The sequence below is a fragment of the Bombus pyrosoma genome, linkage group LG7 (genome assembly GCF_014825855.1).
Source record: "Bombus pyrosoma isolate SC7728 linkage group LG7, ASM1482585v1, whole genome shotgun sequence".
In the NCBI taxonomy this organism is placed as follows: Eukaryota; Metazoa; Arthropoda; class Insecta; order Hymenoptera; family Apidae; genus Bombus; species Bombus pyrosoma.
In genome coordinates, this window is record NC_057776.1 from 9201782 (window position 1) to 9223263 (window position 21482).

The 21482-nt window shown below is 44.0% G+C and overlaps 1 protein-coding gene across 3 annotated transcripts in view; it reads left to right on the forward strand.

The window, feature by feature from the left end:
* The window catches only part of LOC122569103 (discoidin domain-containing receptor 2-like), a 129922-nt gene that overhangs the window by 93562 nt on the left and 14878 nt on the right, over window positions 1-21482 (forward strand). For all 3 annotated transcript variants that reach the window (XM_043729632.1, XM_043729631.1, XM_043729633.1), the window contains 2 exons: window positions 10603-10708; window positions 17204-17435. In XM_043729632.1, coding sequence (XP_043585567.1) covers window positions 10603-10708; window positions 17204-17435 — 338 coding nt within the window. The remainder of the gene's footprint in view (window positions 1-10602; window positions 10709-17203; window positions 17436-21482) is intronic.

Here is a 21482-nt window from a genome sequence, read left to right on the forward strand (position 1 = left end):
ATTATTTTTATTTAATTTCAGTAATTCTTACAAGGCGAAACTAGTGCACGCTGTATATTAGCCTTACTGTTTGATACCAAAAAAACTTAGACTCGTTACGAAATAGATAAGTTGATAAATAACAAAACAGAATACTTGTTCTTTTTTCGATAACCTTAATATTACGTATGACAAATCCATATTATTGGTATTTGTACAGAAAGTATTTGTATAATCATATAATTTGATACGTAGTTTCTACTTAGGTCTAATTGATCATTACGCAAATGACCTAAACGTAATGATGTGCAAATACTTTGTGACCGCTCTATTTAAGATTGATCCATTAAACAGCTTTCCAGCTGAGAAACTAGCAGAAAAAGGATAAATTACCAGCTACAAAATAGGTAACAATCAAGTAAAGTAGAAGTACCCGACATCCTTAACCGGCCAATTGATTCGAAACGAGCTCCGGGAAGCATAAGACGCGTACTCGAGCGAACCGTGTGCGGTTGTCTTCGACGGCGTATGTTACTCGTCCCGGTGGCAGAAAATCGATGCCACCTTCCTCGTTTCTCCGTGGTGCGAGGTAGAAATACGTGTTTACATCCGAGACCATAATTCTCTTTGGTGGTAACAGGCTCTGCCCGTTCGGGACGGCCGATAAAAACAGGCGCGACCGAGAAAACGGATCCCTCGCGACGCCCTCTGGGGTTGTTCCGCTTCGACCCCCGTCGCCACGCATTTAAACCACCGTTTCTACTCGGCTTGCTTTCCATCCCATTGACTTCGGATACGAAGTCGACCCCGCGTCAGGTAAACAGGCCGAGGAAACTTGCAAAGTATCCAGCAAGGAGTTCCGACCCGTGAAGAAAGGCTTTTACGTACTCGTTCGTGAAATCGGGCCCGCGAACCCCAACCACGAAACGTATCTCGCACCCCCGAGGCTGAAACTCCGCCGCCTGGCGAACGTACCAAGAGCGCGTAAGATGGATGGCCTTGGCGTTTCGGTCTGGTTACGCGTCTCTCGGCCTCTCCGCGATACACGTAACAGTTTTAGAAAGAAATAAATCTACGCCCGGCGGAATGTTTAATGGAGTGGGCGGATGCGCGTTTTTGCCGAAACCACGGGGTGGGAAGGAGAAGGTGCGAGGCGTTCTTGCGAGCGAACATTGAAATTTATCGCGACGCTCTAACGTTGGGAATCGCCACGGGCAAACATCCACAGAGACGTTTTGAACGATGTGGCCATTACGTTGTATAAGAACCAATAACACGAGACGACGATTTCTAGAGATTCTCGCGTTTGTTGGTGGATCGAGCGATAAGTAGAAATGGAGGATTCGCAGGTTCGAGGCAATGAAATCAAAGAGAATTATCCGAGAGAGAATTCCATCACGGCCGAGGCCTCGAATCTGCCCCGCAACCCGCCTCGTCCACTCTAGAATTCAATCACGCCTCTAAACTTGGCCGCAGCCGTATATACCAACGTGGCCGTTTCGATCTTCGCGAACGTGCAATAAAACGCGGGTAAAGACACGACGTTCCGTAGCGTCGTTCCATTTCCAGCGACAAGCTTGGCTCGTTTCTTCAAATTTAATAAGCGAGCGAATCGTAAGTCGGTCTCTGGCGACGCGAGCGGAAACGATAAGTAACGATCGACGAAAATATAAATAGCGTGTCGGGTCGACGAAAGCTGGTTTAGGAAGGGCACCAGGGGAAACCGTAGCGACGAGGGAGCGGAGATACTCGGCCCTCCTGCGGTGAGTGAACTTGTACGTCGAACCGCGTTGGTAAATTCGCGGTTGTGTTAAGCGGGCCAGCCGACGGCGAAGAGGACGAGAGCCGAAGAGGTGGAAGGGCTGCGGGCCAGTTAAAGCGCGCATAAATTGCGATGTTAATGTTGCCTGCGATACATAAACATGTTGTACGTCGGTCGGATTGCGGTCTGCGCGCGATGCACGCGTAACGCCAGCTTGCACACAGGCGCGTGCACGCACTCGCGCGGAGGTGGGGAATCGAGCCGGTAGTCGCGTTTGGTTTCGCGTACTCGATTCACCGAGTGTACCTCGGCTACCGGCCGCGTGTGCAAACCTGCGTGTGCAGAGGCTCCGTGAAGCCGAGCCACGCGACACGCCTGTGTCCGTCTTGCGTGCGCCACTGGACATGATTCGTGAAGCTGCCGCGAGAAAACGAGCAAACGACGATACGCGCCTTCCTCGGTTACCCGTGATTGCTGACTACCGCTGCAATTTTCTTTGCTCTTTTCCTCGTGAGAATTGAGATGATGCGGGTGATTGTGGTTTTCATTGCGAACGATTGATTCAAACGAACATATACATCGCAGCGGTAAATAAGTACAATAAATAGCGAAGAAAATCATGTTGGTCTTTCAAATCTATTTTTCTTTTTGTAGAAATTAAGCATCAGAGCAAACAAGTTTGTCCAAGCTTTTAATAGATATTTATGCGAGGAGGTGCCACCTGCGCATAATACCATTCTGCCGACCACACCTATTTAACGCGATCAGAAAAACAAAGGTATTTGTTCGGAAGAAGTTAGAAAACGACGAAGGAAGTTGAAAGAGCTACGATAATTTACCACCACGGAGCGCCAACTTCGTCTTTATCACTTTTTTCTTACCTTTCTTACGGAAAGAGCTACGCCCCGTTCCATTCGCATGAATCATGTGCTTCATTCGTGGGAACGAGGCGCGAAGAAAGCGCTTTATTTTGAGAACTTACTTTTCAATGCACCATCTGACACTCACGTTTCTTATCTCCCTTCCGGCTTAATCATCCCAATACAAATCAACGATCGCTTTCGATCGCACTACGGTAACATCCGGTAATACCTTACCTAGCACGAACATCGAATTCAATTGCCCCCTGATAACAATAACATCTATCCAAACGTACAGTTCACCGCATAAACGTCTGACGATCAAGCGTTCTCACGTGCATACGTATACACACACACATATAATGTGTTTGTACGTGTGTGTGTGTATGTGTGTACGTCCCTGCATATCGTCGACGACAGTAGAAGCAGTACACGAGCGTGTCCAGGGTGGGTGAATCGTTACGCGAAGCCCTCTTGCGTTATGGCATTGTCATCGGCCCGCTGCCTCCCTCGAATCCCCATGACCCCTCTGCCCTTCCAATTATCCACAGATCCATTAGTTACGCGCGCACCGTTGATGAAATTGTCGACGTATTAACATAACCGAGCGACAATTAAAGCGTTATGGCGGAGTCGGCATACCGTGCTGATTTTAGGCTGGCACATCGGAATTTTACCGGTGGACAGCATCTTAAGAATCTCTGGAATTCCGGCGTAATTTTTTAATTGAAATGAGTCAGTGGTGTCGGAGGTGGAGCGGATCGCGTCACGTGTGATCCTCGAGCGTTCAGAATTTCCGGCGAATTCAACACATTCCACGGCAAAAGGGTCGAGTCTCGAGATTCCAGCCACCTTCGATTCTCGCTGGCCCCGTTGGTCAGGAATTGTGAAACTAACTTCAACAGTGTGTTACACGTATATACGTTAACTTCGAACATGAATGGAATTTCGTGGGCGTGTGTCGGTCCATGTAGAACGGCAAACCTAGCCTTTGCTTTTGTATATCGTTTTCTGTTTAAGGATGGAGGTGGAGGAAGAGGTTCTGTTGGATTTGCTTAGGTTTTTGTAAGCTGTTGTTCTTATAGCGTAAAGGGAGAGTTACATAACGAATTCCATTTGTGAGCAACGCTTTCGTAGTTAATATAGATGTCTCTTCTTATTACATCGTCGCATAAACGAGCTACTCAGAAGCAAAATTAATCAACTCCACTTTCTCAACAGATCTTGCTTTTATCTATGATATAGGTGAAATTAATTATCCGTAATAGATGCACTTTATCACTCTACTTCCTGTGTAATATTATTAGCGTGATTTTTCCGAGTGTTAAATTTAAAGCGATACAAATCTTTGCGATTGAGTTTTCACCAAAGTACGGACAGCTTGTTAGATAAATAACAACCGATCGTAGAAAACGCCGAAAAAGACATCGTTATTTCCTCGAACAAAGCTTAATCTCACCCGGCAACATCCTCCTTCACGGCGATCTTACGAACCCGCAGATTTCGAAACAGCGAGCCGAAGCTGCAGACAGACCGACAAGTCCGTCACAACACGCCGCGGCAGTGATCGTTGCAATTTGTCACGGCTTTGTACGGGTCGCGGCGTCATTAACACCGCGCGCGTCTCTACTTTCGCGGAGTTTGTTTAAACGTCGAATCGCTAGCACGACAAAGGGGCCGTCGAGCTGCACGTGTGCGTCGTATGTCTCTCGAATATAAAATCCAGCCCGCGTAAACATTCCCAAGCGAACGTCCCGACATCTGTTCGCTCGGCCTGGTTCGCGCGACTCCGTCCGGCTTGATCACGTGCCAGAAGCGAGTCGTTCGCGCTCGTCTTTCTCTCACACGTCTACACACGCGTCTAATGATCACGTTAAATCGTCCGAAGTGTCGGGCAATCGACTTAACCGACTCCTTCGTTGCCGTATCCAGAGAAACTCGGAAAGGACGAATCGAAGGAAGAAGGAAGAGAGAGAGAGAGAGAGAGAGTAGACAGGGTGAAGGGACGTCGACTGTCAGACGTCGACGTCGGGTGTAATAATCCTCGACTTTCGACCTCGAAGGGCGGCCGTCAATCCGACGTTGGATCTGTATTTTCATAAGTCTAGGCCGCGAGAGCAAACACTATATTCCCTGGGTCGAGTGCCGTCTCCGAAGGGTTGAAACCCTTCCTCTGTTCGGTCTACATCTCGCACGTGATTGCGGAGGAATCGAAGGAAGAGTCTTTTCTTAAAGGGTGCCGTCTAGGAATTCCGACTTTAAAGCGACGCTCTATTGAACTTTAACGTATTTGGCATACGCGTATTTTCACAAGATTGTTGCCAGTAGTTATAATCTATATTTCGTATATTTCATAAATTGACAGTGTTAAGCTATGACTATTTTATGTTTTAGGTACGTTATTTCGCGATTCTATTCTTCGTACAGAATCCAATCCAATCGAATCAAATACTTGGCGACCCAAAGTCGTCATAACTCAACGTCTAGGTTACCATAATCTCGAATATGTTGAAGATTAGAAAAATAGATAATAAAGTATACATGTTCGATAGAAAAACTTCTACTTTTCCTTTAACCCAATTACGCGAACCACTTTACAGGCGAGACTATATCCAAAATTGGTTAAACGCGAACGTCTTGCAGAGACACGATAAACCAACTCGACATATCACGGTGCTATAACGAAGAGAACGTTGGAGGTCAGAAACACGAGTCTCGGCCAGCGGCGACGTAGGTTCGCTTTTGATAAATCCAGGCCACGAAGGCGAGTGTAACACATGCTCGCCACGAGGCACGCACGCATAAAAGGGGTTGCAGCTCCCCTGAGAAGTAAGCGCTGCACGCAACTCGAGACGGTGATTTCAAGACAGCGGGGACGGCTTACGCCTGAGGGGTGGTTATAGCGAAGGGTCGGTTTGCGGAGAAGGGTGCAAAAAGACCGCGGACGTGGAAGGAGGGCTTGGGATGGGTCATGAGGCAAAAGGGGGACGAAAGGGCCGTGTAAAAGTAGTACTTCCGTTTCTCCAGCCGTCCCGGCGCCACAACGACGAGCATGCGCCCTCGCGGACTCGAGCCGCGTTATCTTCCGGCTGCAACGACTGTTTGTTTTCTCTGCAAGAAACGAAAACGGTTCCGACGATATCGTGGAAAACCGTGTTTTGGTGTTCGTGGCGTTTACGGAAAGAGTGCACTTAAGTAGGGTTCCCGAGGGGCGAGTCATCGTCTGACGTGGTCGTCACTCTTACAAACATTCATTCTAATTTCGCCTGGCCCTGACGAGGAAGGCAGAGTTTCACCGTAACTATGGAGGATAAGGAAAAAGAATACCACAGGTGTCCACCTGCTAATTCCGTTAAGTAAATAAACCCGGCTAGGCGTTGTCATAATACGGCAATTAAGGAGGGACGTACTATTACCGCGCTACGGGATACGCCTTCTTCTGCTCGACCTCCTTTCCATCATTCCTGGCACTTTGTAATTTCGGGTTTTCTTGGTTTATACAAACTTTTTGGGCATTTAAATTTTTTGCATCATGAGTTGTTATGTCGGTGATTATCAAGTATAGGATGGTAATTGGACGAGTAATTTTACGAGGAATACACGATAGCATAAGGTGAATGCCTCTTCATTCCGGAATCCATTAACGGTTATTTGGTGAGGGATTTAGTTCAGCAGGTTTTCGGGATTTCTATTAGCCCAGGGAGCCGGCGCTTCCTGGTATGAAAAATAGTAATCCGTAAGTGAGTCATGATTTATGCTGTAATATCGTGCCGTAATAAGGTGGGGCGCTTAATATGTTTTTCGCGAAATACCCGGAGAGTAATTAATTTACATTCACGCCCGGTGGAGGAGGGAGGCGCGCGGCAAAGGGAGAAACAAACGAGGTGTGGGATGGAGAAGGAGAATCAACAGCGGCGTGGCCACGACCACGACCCTCTCGTACATCGTCATTAATAATAATTGTAGAGTTAACAAAGGCGGGCCAAGGTGGAATTATTAAATCCGTCGAGATAGAAAATCTCCGTTGTTAGCCAGGCATTTCGCCGATCTCGCTTTTCCTTTTCGTTTCTTTCGCCGGCTAACGAAAACCTACCCCCCCCCTTCTCTTTGCTTCGTCTAATTCGCTTAATATCCTGCTCGCGGCCGTACCGGAGGCAACAAATCTTCGTGAAGCTCGTTGGATTCGTAACGATTCCGTATAATTCTTGTTTTCATTCCTCCTTCGAGGTTCAAAGTGTCGCATAAATTATTTAAATCGTCGAAATCAACTTGTCTCGAGCACGATAATACCTCGCGGAGGGTGTCTGGTTTCTCGACGAACGGTTTCGTTCGACTTCTCCGGAAGCTGACGGGTTCCTGAAGAAGACGCTTACTGACGCGGATAGGCGAAAGAAGCGGTTATCAATTTGACAGTGACGCTGTTAAGAGAGGAAGAAGGAGGTCCAGATGGCGTAGAAAAGAGAGAAGTCGCGAGGAGGGGTTGCGAAGGCATTCAATTTCCCTCTTCTCGCGGATGGAGGGCGGCACACACCCTTCCGTTCGGAGCTGTCACTCCGCGAGAGTTATGGTCGCCGAATGAGTGGCTGGGGCGGGCCAAACGTCGCATAACTTACTTCTTCTTCTCTCGTTTCTCTGCTCTTTTCCAGGATGTCTATAAATACAGGGATCGAACCTGCCTACCGCTCTACCGTCCGTCACTGGTCCCTTCCTTGTTCCTGCGGGATCCTTTCGTCGATAGGACGAGAAAAGGGGAACCGATATCAGCGTGTAAACGATCGTAATCGCTTGAGAATGTCGATCGATTTGTTTTATTCCCATTTACTTAGGGGTTCAGGGACCTTTCTTCTTTTCAGTAGAAGCGAAGGTTGATTTTCAATGAAATTTGTTATCTATACGATTGGTATTTGGTTTTCGGTGGAAACTTTGTTCTTTTTCTTCCAATTTAAGTTGATTAAGCGTTTCAGAGTAATCCAATTTCCATCGAGGGATAGGAATAGAGGGCATGCTATCTATGGTTTCGGTTGAGTCACGAGATACAAGTGGTCTGTCCAATCTCTCACTTTATTTTTACTAACTACACTTGAATCACGAAGACTGGCGTGTTTGTTCGAATGTGTCCTGTAATCTGGCGCCTGTGTTTTCTTTTCTCCTGTCACTCCTTCATAACAAGGCTTTTCTCTAATCACTCTCTTAAATACCTCCGCCATAGTTCCCCCCCCTTGCCTTCCTGTCGCTCACGGTGTCTAAACAATCAATCTCTCGTTCCTCCGTTTCAACTTGTCTCGTGCTCCATTAAGCAAATGGCGTTTCTAAGTTCCACATACTTTATTTCCTTTAACGAAAAGTCCTTTTAAAATAATAATTACAACGAAGAGAGGAACAGCGACTTGCAATCAACACTATATTGTCAAAAAAATTCGCCACTGTCGATATTTCCGTCAAAAAAGGGAGGGAAAAAAATATAAAAAAGGTTCATAAATTCGTCAAAATACCGGTTCGGTCGGGTGTACGGTCCAGCGGCAAAGTAAGAACGATTACGCTGAAAGGATTTCGTTGTAAAATCGCGTAGCGCTGGCCGACGAGCTCCCGCCAGGGGGAAAGAAAGGAAAAAACCGGCGGCGAAGAAATTTCATATGGCAAAAACGGTGTTGTAAGCGCGCCGGTTCAACTCCCGGGAACAAGTGGCTCCATGTAGAGGAGTTAATTACCAGAAATAAGCAGCCGCCGAGTCGTAAAACTCGTACGAGGCCGCGACCTACGCTCGGAACCGGGCGTATATCTCGTTAAAAATTTATTTACGTGGAAAGTTCGTCTAGCGAAATAGACTTGGTGGTGCTCGCGAAAAACGCGTCGCATCGCTGCAGCTTCTCGCCGGATATAGGACAGAAAATGGAAGTGACGAGTACGGATCAATATTTTGAAATAGAGAAGTTCGATTTTCTACTGTGGTCAGCTTTTTCAGAAACCACTCGTGAATAGAATAGTATCGGAGGAATAAAAAAAAAAAAAAAAAAAGGGAACGAGAAAGTTTAAATCGCTTAATTGCTGTTATTAAAATCATTGGAATTCATTTTGAAAGTGTCAAACTCTTAACCAGAGAAGATTGGTCGCGTCTCTTGGACGTAATCCTAATTGAAACCCATCTTTTCAAGTTTCTTTCGATTTGTACGAAAATAACTAACTGAAATTGATTTGCCTTTATCAATGCTTAATTGTGTGATCGTAGGAATTTCTGATTTAAAAAATCGCTCAATCAACAGAGGTTAGAGAACGTATAATATAAATTTCATTAAAAGAAACTTCTTCATTATCCTACACGTTGGATTCACATTCCACACAAACATCTCTTCTCGTCCACTCGTCCAACGACAATTCCACGAAACACCTCGACGTTATAATTAACGTCACGACTCTTCCAAATAATTAAAGCCCTCGAATAGTCCCTGAAACTGTTTGTGTACCCAAGCGGTCGTGAATTTAAGATGTTGGAGGCAGCAAACGATCGTGATAGTAATTGACGCTCTCGTAGCTTGAGGAAACGGCTGTCGTTGGCCACCGTGTTCCGATGAATCCAATCCTCCTCCGCACACGGGTTTATCGAGCTCTCGCCACAAACGGTGGACGCGTCCGTTTCTCTGCCACGGTTTCCCACTAAACGCTCGTATATTATCCTCGTATTCCCGAGAAGTCCGATTTCACGCGTTCGAGTAAACAGATCCGCTTTGATGGTCTCTCCCCCCCGTCGAAGGAGGCGGAGAGAGGATGATGCTCGTTTTTATCCGCACGACGACGGCTCGATCCGGTCGCGTGTTCCCGCACCGTAGCGAAAACCAGTTCAGACGTGTAATTTCGGGTCGTCGAAAATGTTTCTCGCGCCTCCGGACTGGTGATTGAAAAGCGTTTCTTGGTATCGTGCCACGGTGTATCGCAATTATCGCCGGGCCGCAACATCGTCCCGAGAAAAATACGACGTGCCTCCCTGTTTCACCGCCTCGTAATCACGCGCCAGTTGGTTCGAGGCTGCGCACAGGCAACCTCATGCCTGTTCGAGACGTGTAATGAACGCTCGATGAACCGTATACGGTGCTCGCCCGAAAATAACGGCGCGAAACTCGCGGATATCATCTGACGATGGAACGTCCCGTCGAAAACATATGGTGGACTCTTGTCACGGTACGCTCTTTTGATATACATCTGAAGTTTATAGTTAAAGTACGTACTTGTGCTGTTGTACTTCTAAGGGCGATTGGCGGTACTTGTATGGCGATTGTTGTAGTTCAAGTACGTCTAAGAGTGTTTAATCGCTTGTATTCAAGTTATAAGATACGTGTAAATACCTGAAAGGCATGCACACGTGTAAATATGTTTTGTTCTCTTCTATTCTAAAGCCGGGATTTTATTGTTTTAAATTACTGAATTTTGTAATCGATTACCATCTTCCAATTTAATTTGCGACTTGGAGAGAAATCAATCAGTTCGATGTTATAGTATAATGATATGAACCATTCAGAAGCTACAGTGATCAACTGTGTAAATTAAAGAATACAGGAAAGCGATGATGTTATAGATACTACTTTTAAAATTTATTATTATCCATTGATGAACGAACTTATGGAATCGAGTCATTTGTTTCTCGACAAGCAATTATCAATGGTATAATGAGATTAAAAAATTGATGAAAGCTGGAGCTTAGCTTTCAAGAGGCTTATTATATTAATAATAGCTCGATGATAAACGAATCAAACAAGATTAAATTTATAAAAAGAGAAAAACGAATTTTAACGAACAGAGATATATGACTAATAGTACAAAACAAACCTGCAAATAATTTGACTAGAATGTTACTATACACGAGCACAAAGGAACGTGTTCAAATTAATATTATGATTGTTCCGAACAATTAAAGCGTTCGTGCAGTAATCACGCCCTTCTTCAGGGCTAAAATACGCGTAGAACGAATACGGACGTGTATATAATCAAAGCAATTTCCTTTGTTTGCAGCACAATGCATCGCACCCCTAGGGATGGAATCTGGTGCGATTCCCGATGCAGACATCACAGCGAGTTCGAGTTTCGATAGCGGAAACGTCGGGCCACATCACGGACGGTGAGTGAATTACCGTGTATTACCGTCTCGTTTATAGAACGCATTATGCAGATGCGATGCAATACACATTCGGAAATATGATAAAATTAACCCCTTTGTGCGCTGCGCCTGTCCAACAGAGATGCAATTTCCCAAAATCAGTGCGCTTCGTTAGGCGATCTATTCGGGGATGAATTGTAGCGATCTACACGACGATGATAACGAAAGATTCTGTTACGTTCCACGAGAGAATTCGAAAATTGTTTCGATACTACAATAGTACGCGCGATATTACACGAAATTTCATCAAGATTGAAAAACTTTCTTTAAAAAATTTATCTCGATATGTCGTTTATATACAGCTATATAGCTGTATCTTCCCTAGTCGACGAATAAGACAAAAGCGTAATATTAAACAAGTCGCTGGGAGCCACATTGACCAAATCCACGCTTTTAGAAAATTTCCAATTATCCAGATATATGAATAGCGTTTAACTTTCCAGGATACCATATAACGTCCTTTTACAAAAATAATTAGTTTATTACTAAATACATGAAGTTTATGGGTAAAACTACCGAGCAGTTAAAATAGGAACAATGATCAGAAATCGTAAAACAAAATTAGCCTGCAATCATCCTTCTGAAAGGATACTAGCCGTGCCTAGGTGTGAAGAAGCAGAGACGTTAATTATTCTAACCTAAACACTTACCCCCAGCTAAATGAAATTTGTTTTTACGCTCTAAATTCCATCTAAAATTATGTGACCTACATTTCAGATTCCACTCTGAATTTTCCCAGTAAGTCATCTAATAACATTGTCTCCCGAAATCACGGCTGAAGTCGATCGAGTATAATTCACTATGAAATTTGTCAATGAGATAAATAATATAGATGCGTTTTTTTCCGGACGCAAAGGATTTATCAAGCGGATTGATGGACAGCTTAAAACGCGATGCAGATTGATGCGCGAGCGCGATTGTGCGGCGGAGAGTTTGACGACAGAAAAAGAAAACGAGTCTCTGCTCGTGCGGCACGATAACATTTCTGACTGTGAATGCTTTCTACGGCTTAAACGGATGATCCTCTTCCTGTCCGTCATCCTGTCTACGACCGAGATAGCTCACGATCGGGACTCGACCCCGGTCACCGTATTAATCACCGACTACTAAACTGCACGTCTAATTCGGCCTTCAAGCCGCAATGAGGATTAATGACGCGGGATGTCCCGCATGCACAGCCATTTGTATCGAACGTTCCGAAGCTCTTAGGCATCGTTAACGTGGACTCCGCGTATTCCTTTGATTATACGTGCCAGCTAATTACCATTCCAAAGAGAGCATTCCAACGGGTTTGCCAGATATAGACAGAATGCCCGAATTACGATGCTGCGAGACAAGGACCACCAGCGATGTTAACAAACCGAGGCTCGCGAATCGTTTACCAAAGAAGAAATCCTCCTTTACGGGAATCTTAACGATCCACGACGTCATCTGAAGTCGTTATCGAGTCGTTTCAGCAAGCATAAATTTCCATTGAAAAATGTTGAGAATATAAAATTAATTAAAGATAATATACGATAGTTGCCTTCGGTTTAGGAATGATTTGTTTACGGAATTAAAAATTTACATTTTCCAGAAATATGAATTGTTAAAATTTCACGGAGGGTAAATTTGCATTAAAAGAACCGGAGAATATACGATTAATTAAGGTTAATATACGACAGTTGTTTTAGACTTGGAAGTAATTTTCTTATGAAAATAAAAATGTATTTTCTGAAAAGATGAAAGTATTATAGCGATTAAAGGGTGACAGAAATTCACGAGCAGAATATCAAAATATTAAAAGATTCTTCTGAAAGAGATGGAAAATAGGATTCTTAAGAAAAACGAAAAGAGGATGAGTTTGCTAGTTTTGTCCGTTTTACATGCATCCTATTCAAAGAAGAAATATTTTATTAACGCGAGTGACATTTACGAACTTCTTTGATAGCGATGGGTGGTCCCTGGCTTTTAAGCGTCACCGTGGGATTCAGAGAAACACGACGAGGAGGCGTGAACATGTTTATGGTCCGGGGAATTTCGTTGAAAAGCTGCATTAATGCCAGTACGATAATTGGAAGTTTAACGTGTAAGAAGGTATCTGCGACGTTTCCCTTTTTCTCTATTCTTTCCTTTTTTCTTTTTTCTCGGCCATGATATAAAGCAAGGAAAGCCTTTTCGATGCAATACCGATATCGTCGCTTGTGCACACACTCTTTACCGGTAGAGACCGTCTAGACCTTCTTCAACGGCACTTCCATGGCTTCCTGATACTGCGGGCTTCCCGGTGAATACCCTATTTACCCCATACGACTCCCGTTTACCCTAAAATACGCGAATCTAACTCGTATTACGTGTACATGGCTTACCTTTTCGTGAAACGTACGTACATTTCGTTCTCGAATATTTCTGTCTATCCCATGGACTTCTACATTACCATACATTTTGTCGCAGGAGCTCTTACAAATTCTAACCGATTTATCGGGGAATTATCGGATGAAATAATCGTCTAGTTTAAAAAAATATTTTACGTACAGATATATTTATACACTTCGAATTGTATATTTGACGATGACAATATAAAACTAATTAGCCGATACTAATCTCTATCTCTATTTCGTACGTTCCGGAATCGTCTTAATTAAATGGCTCTAACTAATTTCTTGATTATATGATTCTATTATTTCTTAAATATGATCTTGAATATTTACGGACACTTTACTTTTTAATTGCTCGAGAATCATTAAAAATCCCTTGTTCTGGGATATATTATTTAAAAATTGAATCTTTTCGTTCTCTTTATTCGAGGAAAATAATCCAAAATGAAAGAGTCAAAGAAACATATTCACTTTCCTTTCATCCACTTTCCGAGAGGACCGCAAACCTCACGTACGAAAAGGTAATCCAAAACCCTGGTCGCTCTCCGGGAGCAAACAACAAAAAGCTAGGAGCCTGGTAAACTTCGCAAGGAACGAAAAAGAAATCCGACGCGTGTAAATAAGAGAGCAAGCACAGCTCCCAACCTCCGAGTACCCGTCGTTTGTCTTCGCGTTCGTGCGCGGCGCGTTCGCGTGCCCGCTCGAGTACAACGTCGCTCCGGGTCCAGGCTCGGCACGTTCACGAAAGAACGTTTTCATCGAGGCGATCCAAGGTGGATCAGCGAGATCGCAGAGAGTGAAATAGCTACGGAAGCTGGCTTCTTCTTGTCGCCGAGAGCAACAAATCATCTCCGGGAATCCGGACGGATCGTAAGTTCTCTTTTTCGAAGAAGAGCTCCGAGAAGTGTCTCGCCGCTGGCTCGCGTTCGACAAACCATTCCTCTCGATAATCGACCCGTTCGTCTCAGCGGTGTCGCGCTTTCGACGATTTTGCCGACGTAGCTCGAACCGTTCTCGTGGCTAAAGTCCGCGTAATCGTCCGGCTAGAGATTTATCGCGGGAGCCGGGTGGCACGAGCGAAGCCGCGGAATGTCTTTGATGCCCTGAACTGTATCAAAGTGGCAGCCAAGGCAGTTCGAGCTCACTTAATGGGCTATGAGTTATGGTCTTTCGCTGTGCTGGATGTATCCTCTCCCTCTTTCGCGCCTGCCCTCCGCGCCTTCCTATTTACCTTACTGATGCTTCTCTTTCCTTCCATGCCCTTCTTCGTCGCTCTCTCGTTCATCCGTCTGTGTATTCCCTTTTATCCCCGGCTCGTTCTTTTCGACGACGCACCCACAGTTTCTTCGTTCTCGTCTACGAAAGAGGGGTTCGTTCACTCGTTCAGGGACAAGGCCGCTTTTACCGGGGCCCCGCGTCAAAGCGACGCTTAAAATTCTGACGCTGCAGAGAGGCTGCCATGACAGCCTCACCTCTTTATTGCGAATACTTTCGCCGACGTATATAACTCTGGACCCTTGGTGAATTCGTTCGGCTCGGCCTACTCTTCTGGTTCCTCGCGCTCTTCCCTCTGCTTCCGTTCGCGTTCCCAACCGTTCGAGACACCGGCGGCTTCTTTGCGCTCTTTGGGGCGGTGCTGTTCGAAAGTAATCTTGGCCCGAGAAGGCCTGCCGGCGAGAAAGAGAGTGTTCTCGTTTTTTATTGTTGAAATTGAGTTTCAAAGTGACTAGCGAGGGAACGTGTTTGTTGCTCGCGTCAAAGGTGAAACACGGGAAGTTCGATTTTGGGGAAAGGTAAACGTAGTAAACGGTTGCGCTTGTAGGGTAAACTTAGCGTAACTACTTTCTCTGCAAACTGTGTGAGAAATGTAGGAAATTGAACAACTGTGTTTCTCTTTCGTTCAACGCGTCTGTCTACGAGATGATTTTTAATTTGTTGGCGAGTTTTGCATTTTCTAAGACTTACCAGAGTAACGAATATTTCCCCCAAGTTTTAATTCTTTTCTGAAAGCTCTAATTATGCAGTAATTATAATTCCAACCAAAAGATTAAAAAATCCCGTGAGAAGTCGCTTGGATATTTTAAAATACGTATAAGAACGAATCAACATCAGACGTCTAATTTTACTAATGCATAAAATAAACAAATTACATTAACATACAGACGTCCGATCCAAAATAAGAGAAGATAGATCAATTATCAACGACCCTTAAAGGGATGAATTTCTTGTATGTATTTCAATTAATAATTACAAGTAATACAACGCGTGATACTTGAAAGGAAAACTTCCCAAATTCTTGCCCTTAACTTGATCGTAAATTTCGTTATTAATAAAAATACCAGCCGTAAGAACGCTTGATCGATTCATCAAAGACTAAAATTCCTTACAAAAGATATCTTTCTTATTTTACGTCTCTCTTTAACTAGCACCTAAAAAGCGCTATACAGAACAAAACAGCGATGAACAGTTAACAAAAACAACAACAATGGTCAAGTGAGATGTTTCTGATCGCCGAACGAATACGAATGTATACGGACTCGTGAATTCCTTTCGATTTTCTTGGCGATCGAATCGGTGCCAACATTCCTCTCTGCGCGCGTTTTTCACGACAATCACGGACTCTCTATACTAGTCTATAGAGAAGAAAGGGAGCTTTTTAATGCCGTAGACGAAAGGTATGTGCGAATACAATTATTAGCCGGCTCTCGAAGAGTGGCTTCCCCGTTCTCTGGCGTACTCGCTCCAGCTCATCTTTAATTCATGCCATCCAGTGGCTCGACTCGATCGATAAATTATAATTTCACCCCGTATCGGCCCGGCAGAGGTGACGGTTATCCGTCAGCTACCGGCTGGATCACGTATTTATACGATTTCCTTTCCCGCGACGATGTAACATTTCCGATTATACCGTCATCCTCTCTTTACCCGCCGCCTTATCGGTAGATTCTTATCGGCACGTCAATTGCGACTTGCAACGTTCGCATACGATTGTGCGAATACTGCGACGAAAAGGCGTCGTGAATATGTACGATGTGTGTACGGGGGACTCGATTCACTGTAATTGCCGACTTTGCGAAATCCCGGAGGCTACCTGCAAACGTTGAACACTATTTGCGCGAAATGGGCGGATGTCTGAGGCGTCTGATAAATATTTTGTACATATTACGATCATTTACATAATATATTAATTTTATCTTATGGAAAGTTGGAAATTTATCGGTTCGCGTGGTTGTATTTTTAATAAGAGTGTTCATGGATATAACCATCATCTGCGTACGTTACGCTTATTTCTTTTTTAATTTTAGAATTTATGGATCCTTGTGTGCCGTTTTTTAAAAAGAATATTTACGGATACCACGATCATCCGCATACGTTGTTCTGATTTTTTTGATACTTGAAAATTTATGAGTTCGCGTTTGACGTGTAACAAGAATATTTAATATTTATGGATTATCACAATTATACGCCATCCTTATTTTTTACAACTTGAGAATTTATGGGCTCGTGGTTGTTATCTATAAAAAAGGTGCTTCGCATTTATGTATATCACAATTACTCGTACGTGTTCTCTTCACTTTTCGAATACTTGAAAACTACCAGTTCGTGGTGGTTGTTTAAACGAATATATACTATACGTATCACGATCACTTGCATAGTTTGTTGTTATCCCATAAAACATGGACGTCTTTCGATTCCTGGTTGTCGTGAAAAAAGAGCATGGAAAGGTAAAACCAAGGGAAAGTAGCACGTCGAATAGTTCAAATATCAATTACGTTACTTAAACATTCCGACGTCGGTTCTCCGTGTACATAGCCCATATTCGTGGCATGAAAATTAAATTACACACCGAAATTCCCAAAGAGACTTAGAAAAAGTCTCCTGTTTTCCTACGATCTACATCGACCGCAGTTTTCCCGGAAATGTTTTAGCGTTCTCGTTTCCCTGGATTAAAGAAAAAAGCTAAAAAATTTTACCTTGGAAGAACAGCGGAACAACGGGGACGCAATAGAAACAGGAAGAAGAGATAAAAAAAAAAAGAAAGAAAAAGGGAGAAGAAATAGGAGGCTGGTAATCTCAGAGCAAATATTTACTCTTGCAGGTTGAGGCAAGAGAGCCACGGAGGTGCCTGGTGTCCAAAGCAGCAGATCACGACGGAACCACGCGAGTGGTTGGAAATCGATCTTCACACGGTCCACATGATCACTGCCACCGGCACTCAGGGACGCTTTGGTAACGGCCAAGGTGTCGAATACTCGGAAGCGTACATGCTGGAGTATTGGAGGCCGAAGCTCGGCAAATGGGTTCGATACAGGGATGTTCGGGGCGAGGAGGTAAGTAATCGCGTCGTTTCAAAGGTGTCGCGATAATTGACCGGCTTACAGACGTCGAGAGGTGTCGATTGCGCTTTCTATTAGGCGAGTATCTAAGTAGCTTTCCCGTTACGTCGAAAGAAGTACCCAGGAAAGAGAAAACGAAAGTACGAAGCTTCGAACAGGAAAAGGAGAAAATTCTTTCTCTGGTCCCTTTTTAGAAGACAGTTATAAACTGTCGCGTGTTGTCGGAAGTCGGGAATCGTACAGTTCCTAGCCTTTCCGGCAAGCCGTTCGATTAAACGAACGAGTAGAGAATTGACGTTGAGTTGAGAGAAATTTACGATGGCACGTTTGTTGTCTGACAGGAAATAGAGAAATCTACTTAGGTCAATGAACAAAGAGAAGTTCGTGGTTTCTGTGATTTTGCTCGAATTCGTGTAGTTCGATGAAGTTGATAGTGTATGGTGAAATGGACGGAAAAATAATGTTACAACTTCTATCCCGTTCGTTCAAAATTCGTGTGAATATCTTACATTCCAAGACACGTATGACGCGAATGATATAACAGACTCGTAACGAAATAACTAGGAAATAAAAGCGATGAAAGATGCTCAATTTGTACTGAAAATTAGCCAATATCCTAACACTTGCGACGGACAGTATATGTCTTGCTCACCGCGATTCGTAATTCTATTCTACTAGGCTTTCAAATAATAATAATAAAAAAAAAAAGAAGAACTCTTTCACGTCAAACCTAGCGGTGCCTCCTAACAGCGCTCGAAGAGCAACGCGTAAGGAACAGAGAGTGAGAGGTCAGTTAACGATCAATACGTGTGTTTGGCATTCGCGGTCATGGGAGCCGCGTACACGGCACACAAGAGGCGCATAATTCAATTCAATTAACCGGTCGCAACAATTCAGCGGCGGGGCGAGATCCACGCGAGAGGTCGCGCGTAAGCGGAATCGCGGCGGTTAAATTTAGTCGGCGCGCGAGTATACGCGTAAAACGAGCAGAACACTGTGGATTATTGGGAATGATTTGTGGCGGTTGTCCGCGGGTCCATGTGTAGACAGTGCGCTGGGTCCTGGTAACTAAACCGTGACGTTAACAAGACGTAAATCTCGGACGCAATATGCTCCGCCTTGAAAATGGTCCCGCGGTTCTGCTTCGATGGCAATTTACTAGAATAGATCGGTAACCGTGAACTCGGCGACTTTAATTAGCAACACTCGACAATAGAAGGCGGCGGTCGTTCATTTATTACCACCACGAGAAATATAGGTATGTCCTCTACCGCGTTACTCGTTCGAGAATCCCGTGAATTCTACGGACGGAGAGAAGAGGAGAAGCGGGTTGACGTCGATGAATGAACTGTCCTTCGCGCGTACCGGCCACGCGTCTGCCAGGAATTCCGACCGTTGACGTGGGTGTTATAAGTCTGCGCTGCATGCGAAACGTATATTATATTCGCCACATGCTTGGAATGTTTTCGAGCAACACAGGAAGATACGTCCCTTTAATATATGCGAGTGTAAACGTTCCTTTGGTTCTCGAAAAAATTTCTCTTTTATCACTTGTTAAGGATAGAAATAGAAATATTTTTCTGTCGTTGATTTTGCAAAGGAGTACACTAAAATTCGGATTAGTTTCAAAATAAATATATCGTCTAGTCCGGTACGACGTTACGAGTATGGAATACCAAATGCGGAGGAGTAAACTAAACGGTCGCGTTTTCACTAGAAATTTTTATGACCACATGAATTACAAATGAATTTCAATTATTTGTAACGTAAATGTGGATATTCGAGATTTCTGAATAGAGAAATTATTATGTCGAAAGGATTGACGATCCCAAAGATCAGGTAACAATTCTACGATTACCAGGTTAAGAGTCCATCCACGTCCTTCGCAAGGAAAGAAACATTCTCGACATAGATCTCGATCGAAGAAAAAGTAGTCGAAGCGATTCATTGAAGTTGCGAAGTTAACCACCGGTAGCCTACTCCACGTTGGTACGGAATAAATACAAGCCAGCTAGAACTTAGTGACATTGTTTTCGGTTGCACCGTGCGATTTATCATCGTCGTTGGAAAGCCGGTGGAAAAGCAGGAAACGACTAGGTGGTTCCGCAAAGAACTTCCCTTGTTTCGTGATATTTGTTCTGAAGAGCGACGGGGGGGGGTGGGGGGTGCGGCAATATAAGTCATTTCGCCTTGTCGACGATAACATTATTTTCGAGCCGCGTATTTTTATTTTATTTCCTGACGAGTAAGACGCGGACGTTTATTCCGACTGGTCGTGATTCTTGAGACCTGCAAACGGACGAAAGATGAAGAAAGGCGGAAGGGAGGGAGGATGAAAAGCCAGGAAAGGAAGAGAAAAAAAAATTCGAAGATGAAAAAGAAGGAAGGAAAGAAGGAGGTGAACGTCCAGTCGACGAGGTGGATTTCCTTGGAAGTTAGTACGTAGAGAGGGTGCTTCGAGCTTATTTGTATAGGAGGGTGGATCAATAAAACGAGGGAAGGGAAAGTCGTCGCGTGCTTGCTCGCGGGTCAGACGATTTCGACTCACCTACATAGGCGTACATGGCTTGAATAGCCGAGGTCGATCGAACCTACCAAGCCGCGCATCGCACGAAGGTCGAACTCGACAAAATTTAACCACCCTTATTCAAGCATCGCGACTCCATTTACATGCCGCGACGAAATAACCTTCCAGGCATCGAGAATATTTTTCTCTTGGAAAAAGAACTTTCTGGCACGCACTTTCTTCTTGTTAACAGGGTGTTGGAAAAGGCAGTGAAAGTGTTCGTGGAAGAAAAACTGCCGTTCTCTTGTACCTGTCGAGTTTTTTCTTTCAAACTTTCTGCCTCCGGCCACTGTATAATGACAGATATCTTTCAAATTCAACGTTAAAATGATCTTGGTAGTTTATAGTAATGCGATAGTCTGTATCGTTCGTATTCGCACACTGTCATAATGATCATCGATTATCGGTAGTATTAGACTGTCCGAAAAGTGTCTTTCTTTTATGAAACCTAAACGTGAAACCTAATCTGTCGAACGTTGTGATCTTTATTCTGATAGAACAAGATGGATCATACGTAATTCGACAAAATAATATAAAACGGAAGATCTTGCGCATCCATTATTTCCTTATAAAACGAAAGAAACTTTTCCGACGACCTAATACACACTTCTGTGGACGAGATGACTATGACTACAAGAAAAAATGGACTGCGATCGCAAGCTCGTTTGTTTTGAACATGCAAGAAACATTATTCCATTGCGTCATAACATGAAACATACACTGTAATATAATAACTGTGGCACCACAGTAACGTAATAGTTGTAAATGCATTTCTAAAATTTCTACGTATTCGTGAAAGTATTCAATTATCTTAATTAGATAAACAATTGGATTCCTAGATTATTCAATATTTATAATATTTGTGTTATGACTTAATAATCAATACGTTGATACGTTTAAGCATCTAAAACTATTCTTTCAAAGCAAAGAATTAAATAAGAACACAACTGAAGCGTTATTCTCTTTATGTTACTTACTTAATGCCAACACTTGTCACAGCCACGGAATTTACGCTGTCGAATATTAGTTATAAATCATGATCGCTTCCACTCATTTCCACTGATTCTCGTTTTCGTTTAATCTGTGCCATAAACAGTTCAATTAAGCGAGGCCGGCATGCGACGACCGCGAGCCAGGAAACCGGTTGAAAAAAGTGAAAGGAAAGCGAGATTCTCGCGTATCGATGACGACGGTTCTTCGTGGAAGCGTGCTCGCCGAGGAAAAAGTCGTTCGTTGAGGCCAGATTCGTTAGAGCGGTTCGGAAACAGGTACTGATTCGAAACGAAACGGCCCACCCAACGAAACTTCGAGAGCAACGCGCCCTCTCGTGGTTACGGGGAATAAATCTGCAGAAATTCGTGTCTCTTTCGTCCTGCTGCGAGGGGCCTGTTCTCCGCTTAATTACACAACGATACTCGGCTTATCCGACGAATAATCTCTCGTAACAGCTGAGCCAGGATCAAGCAACGTCGGTG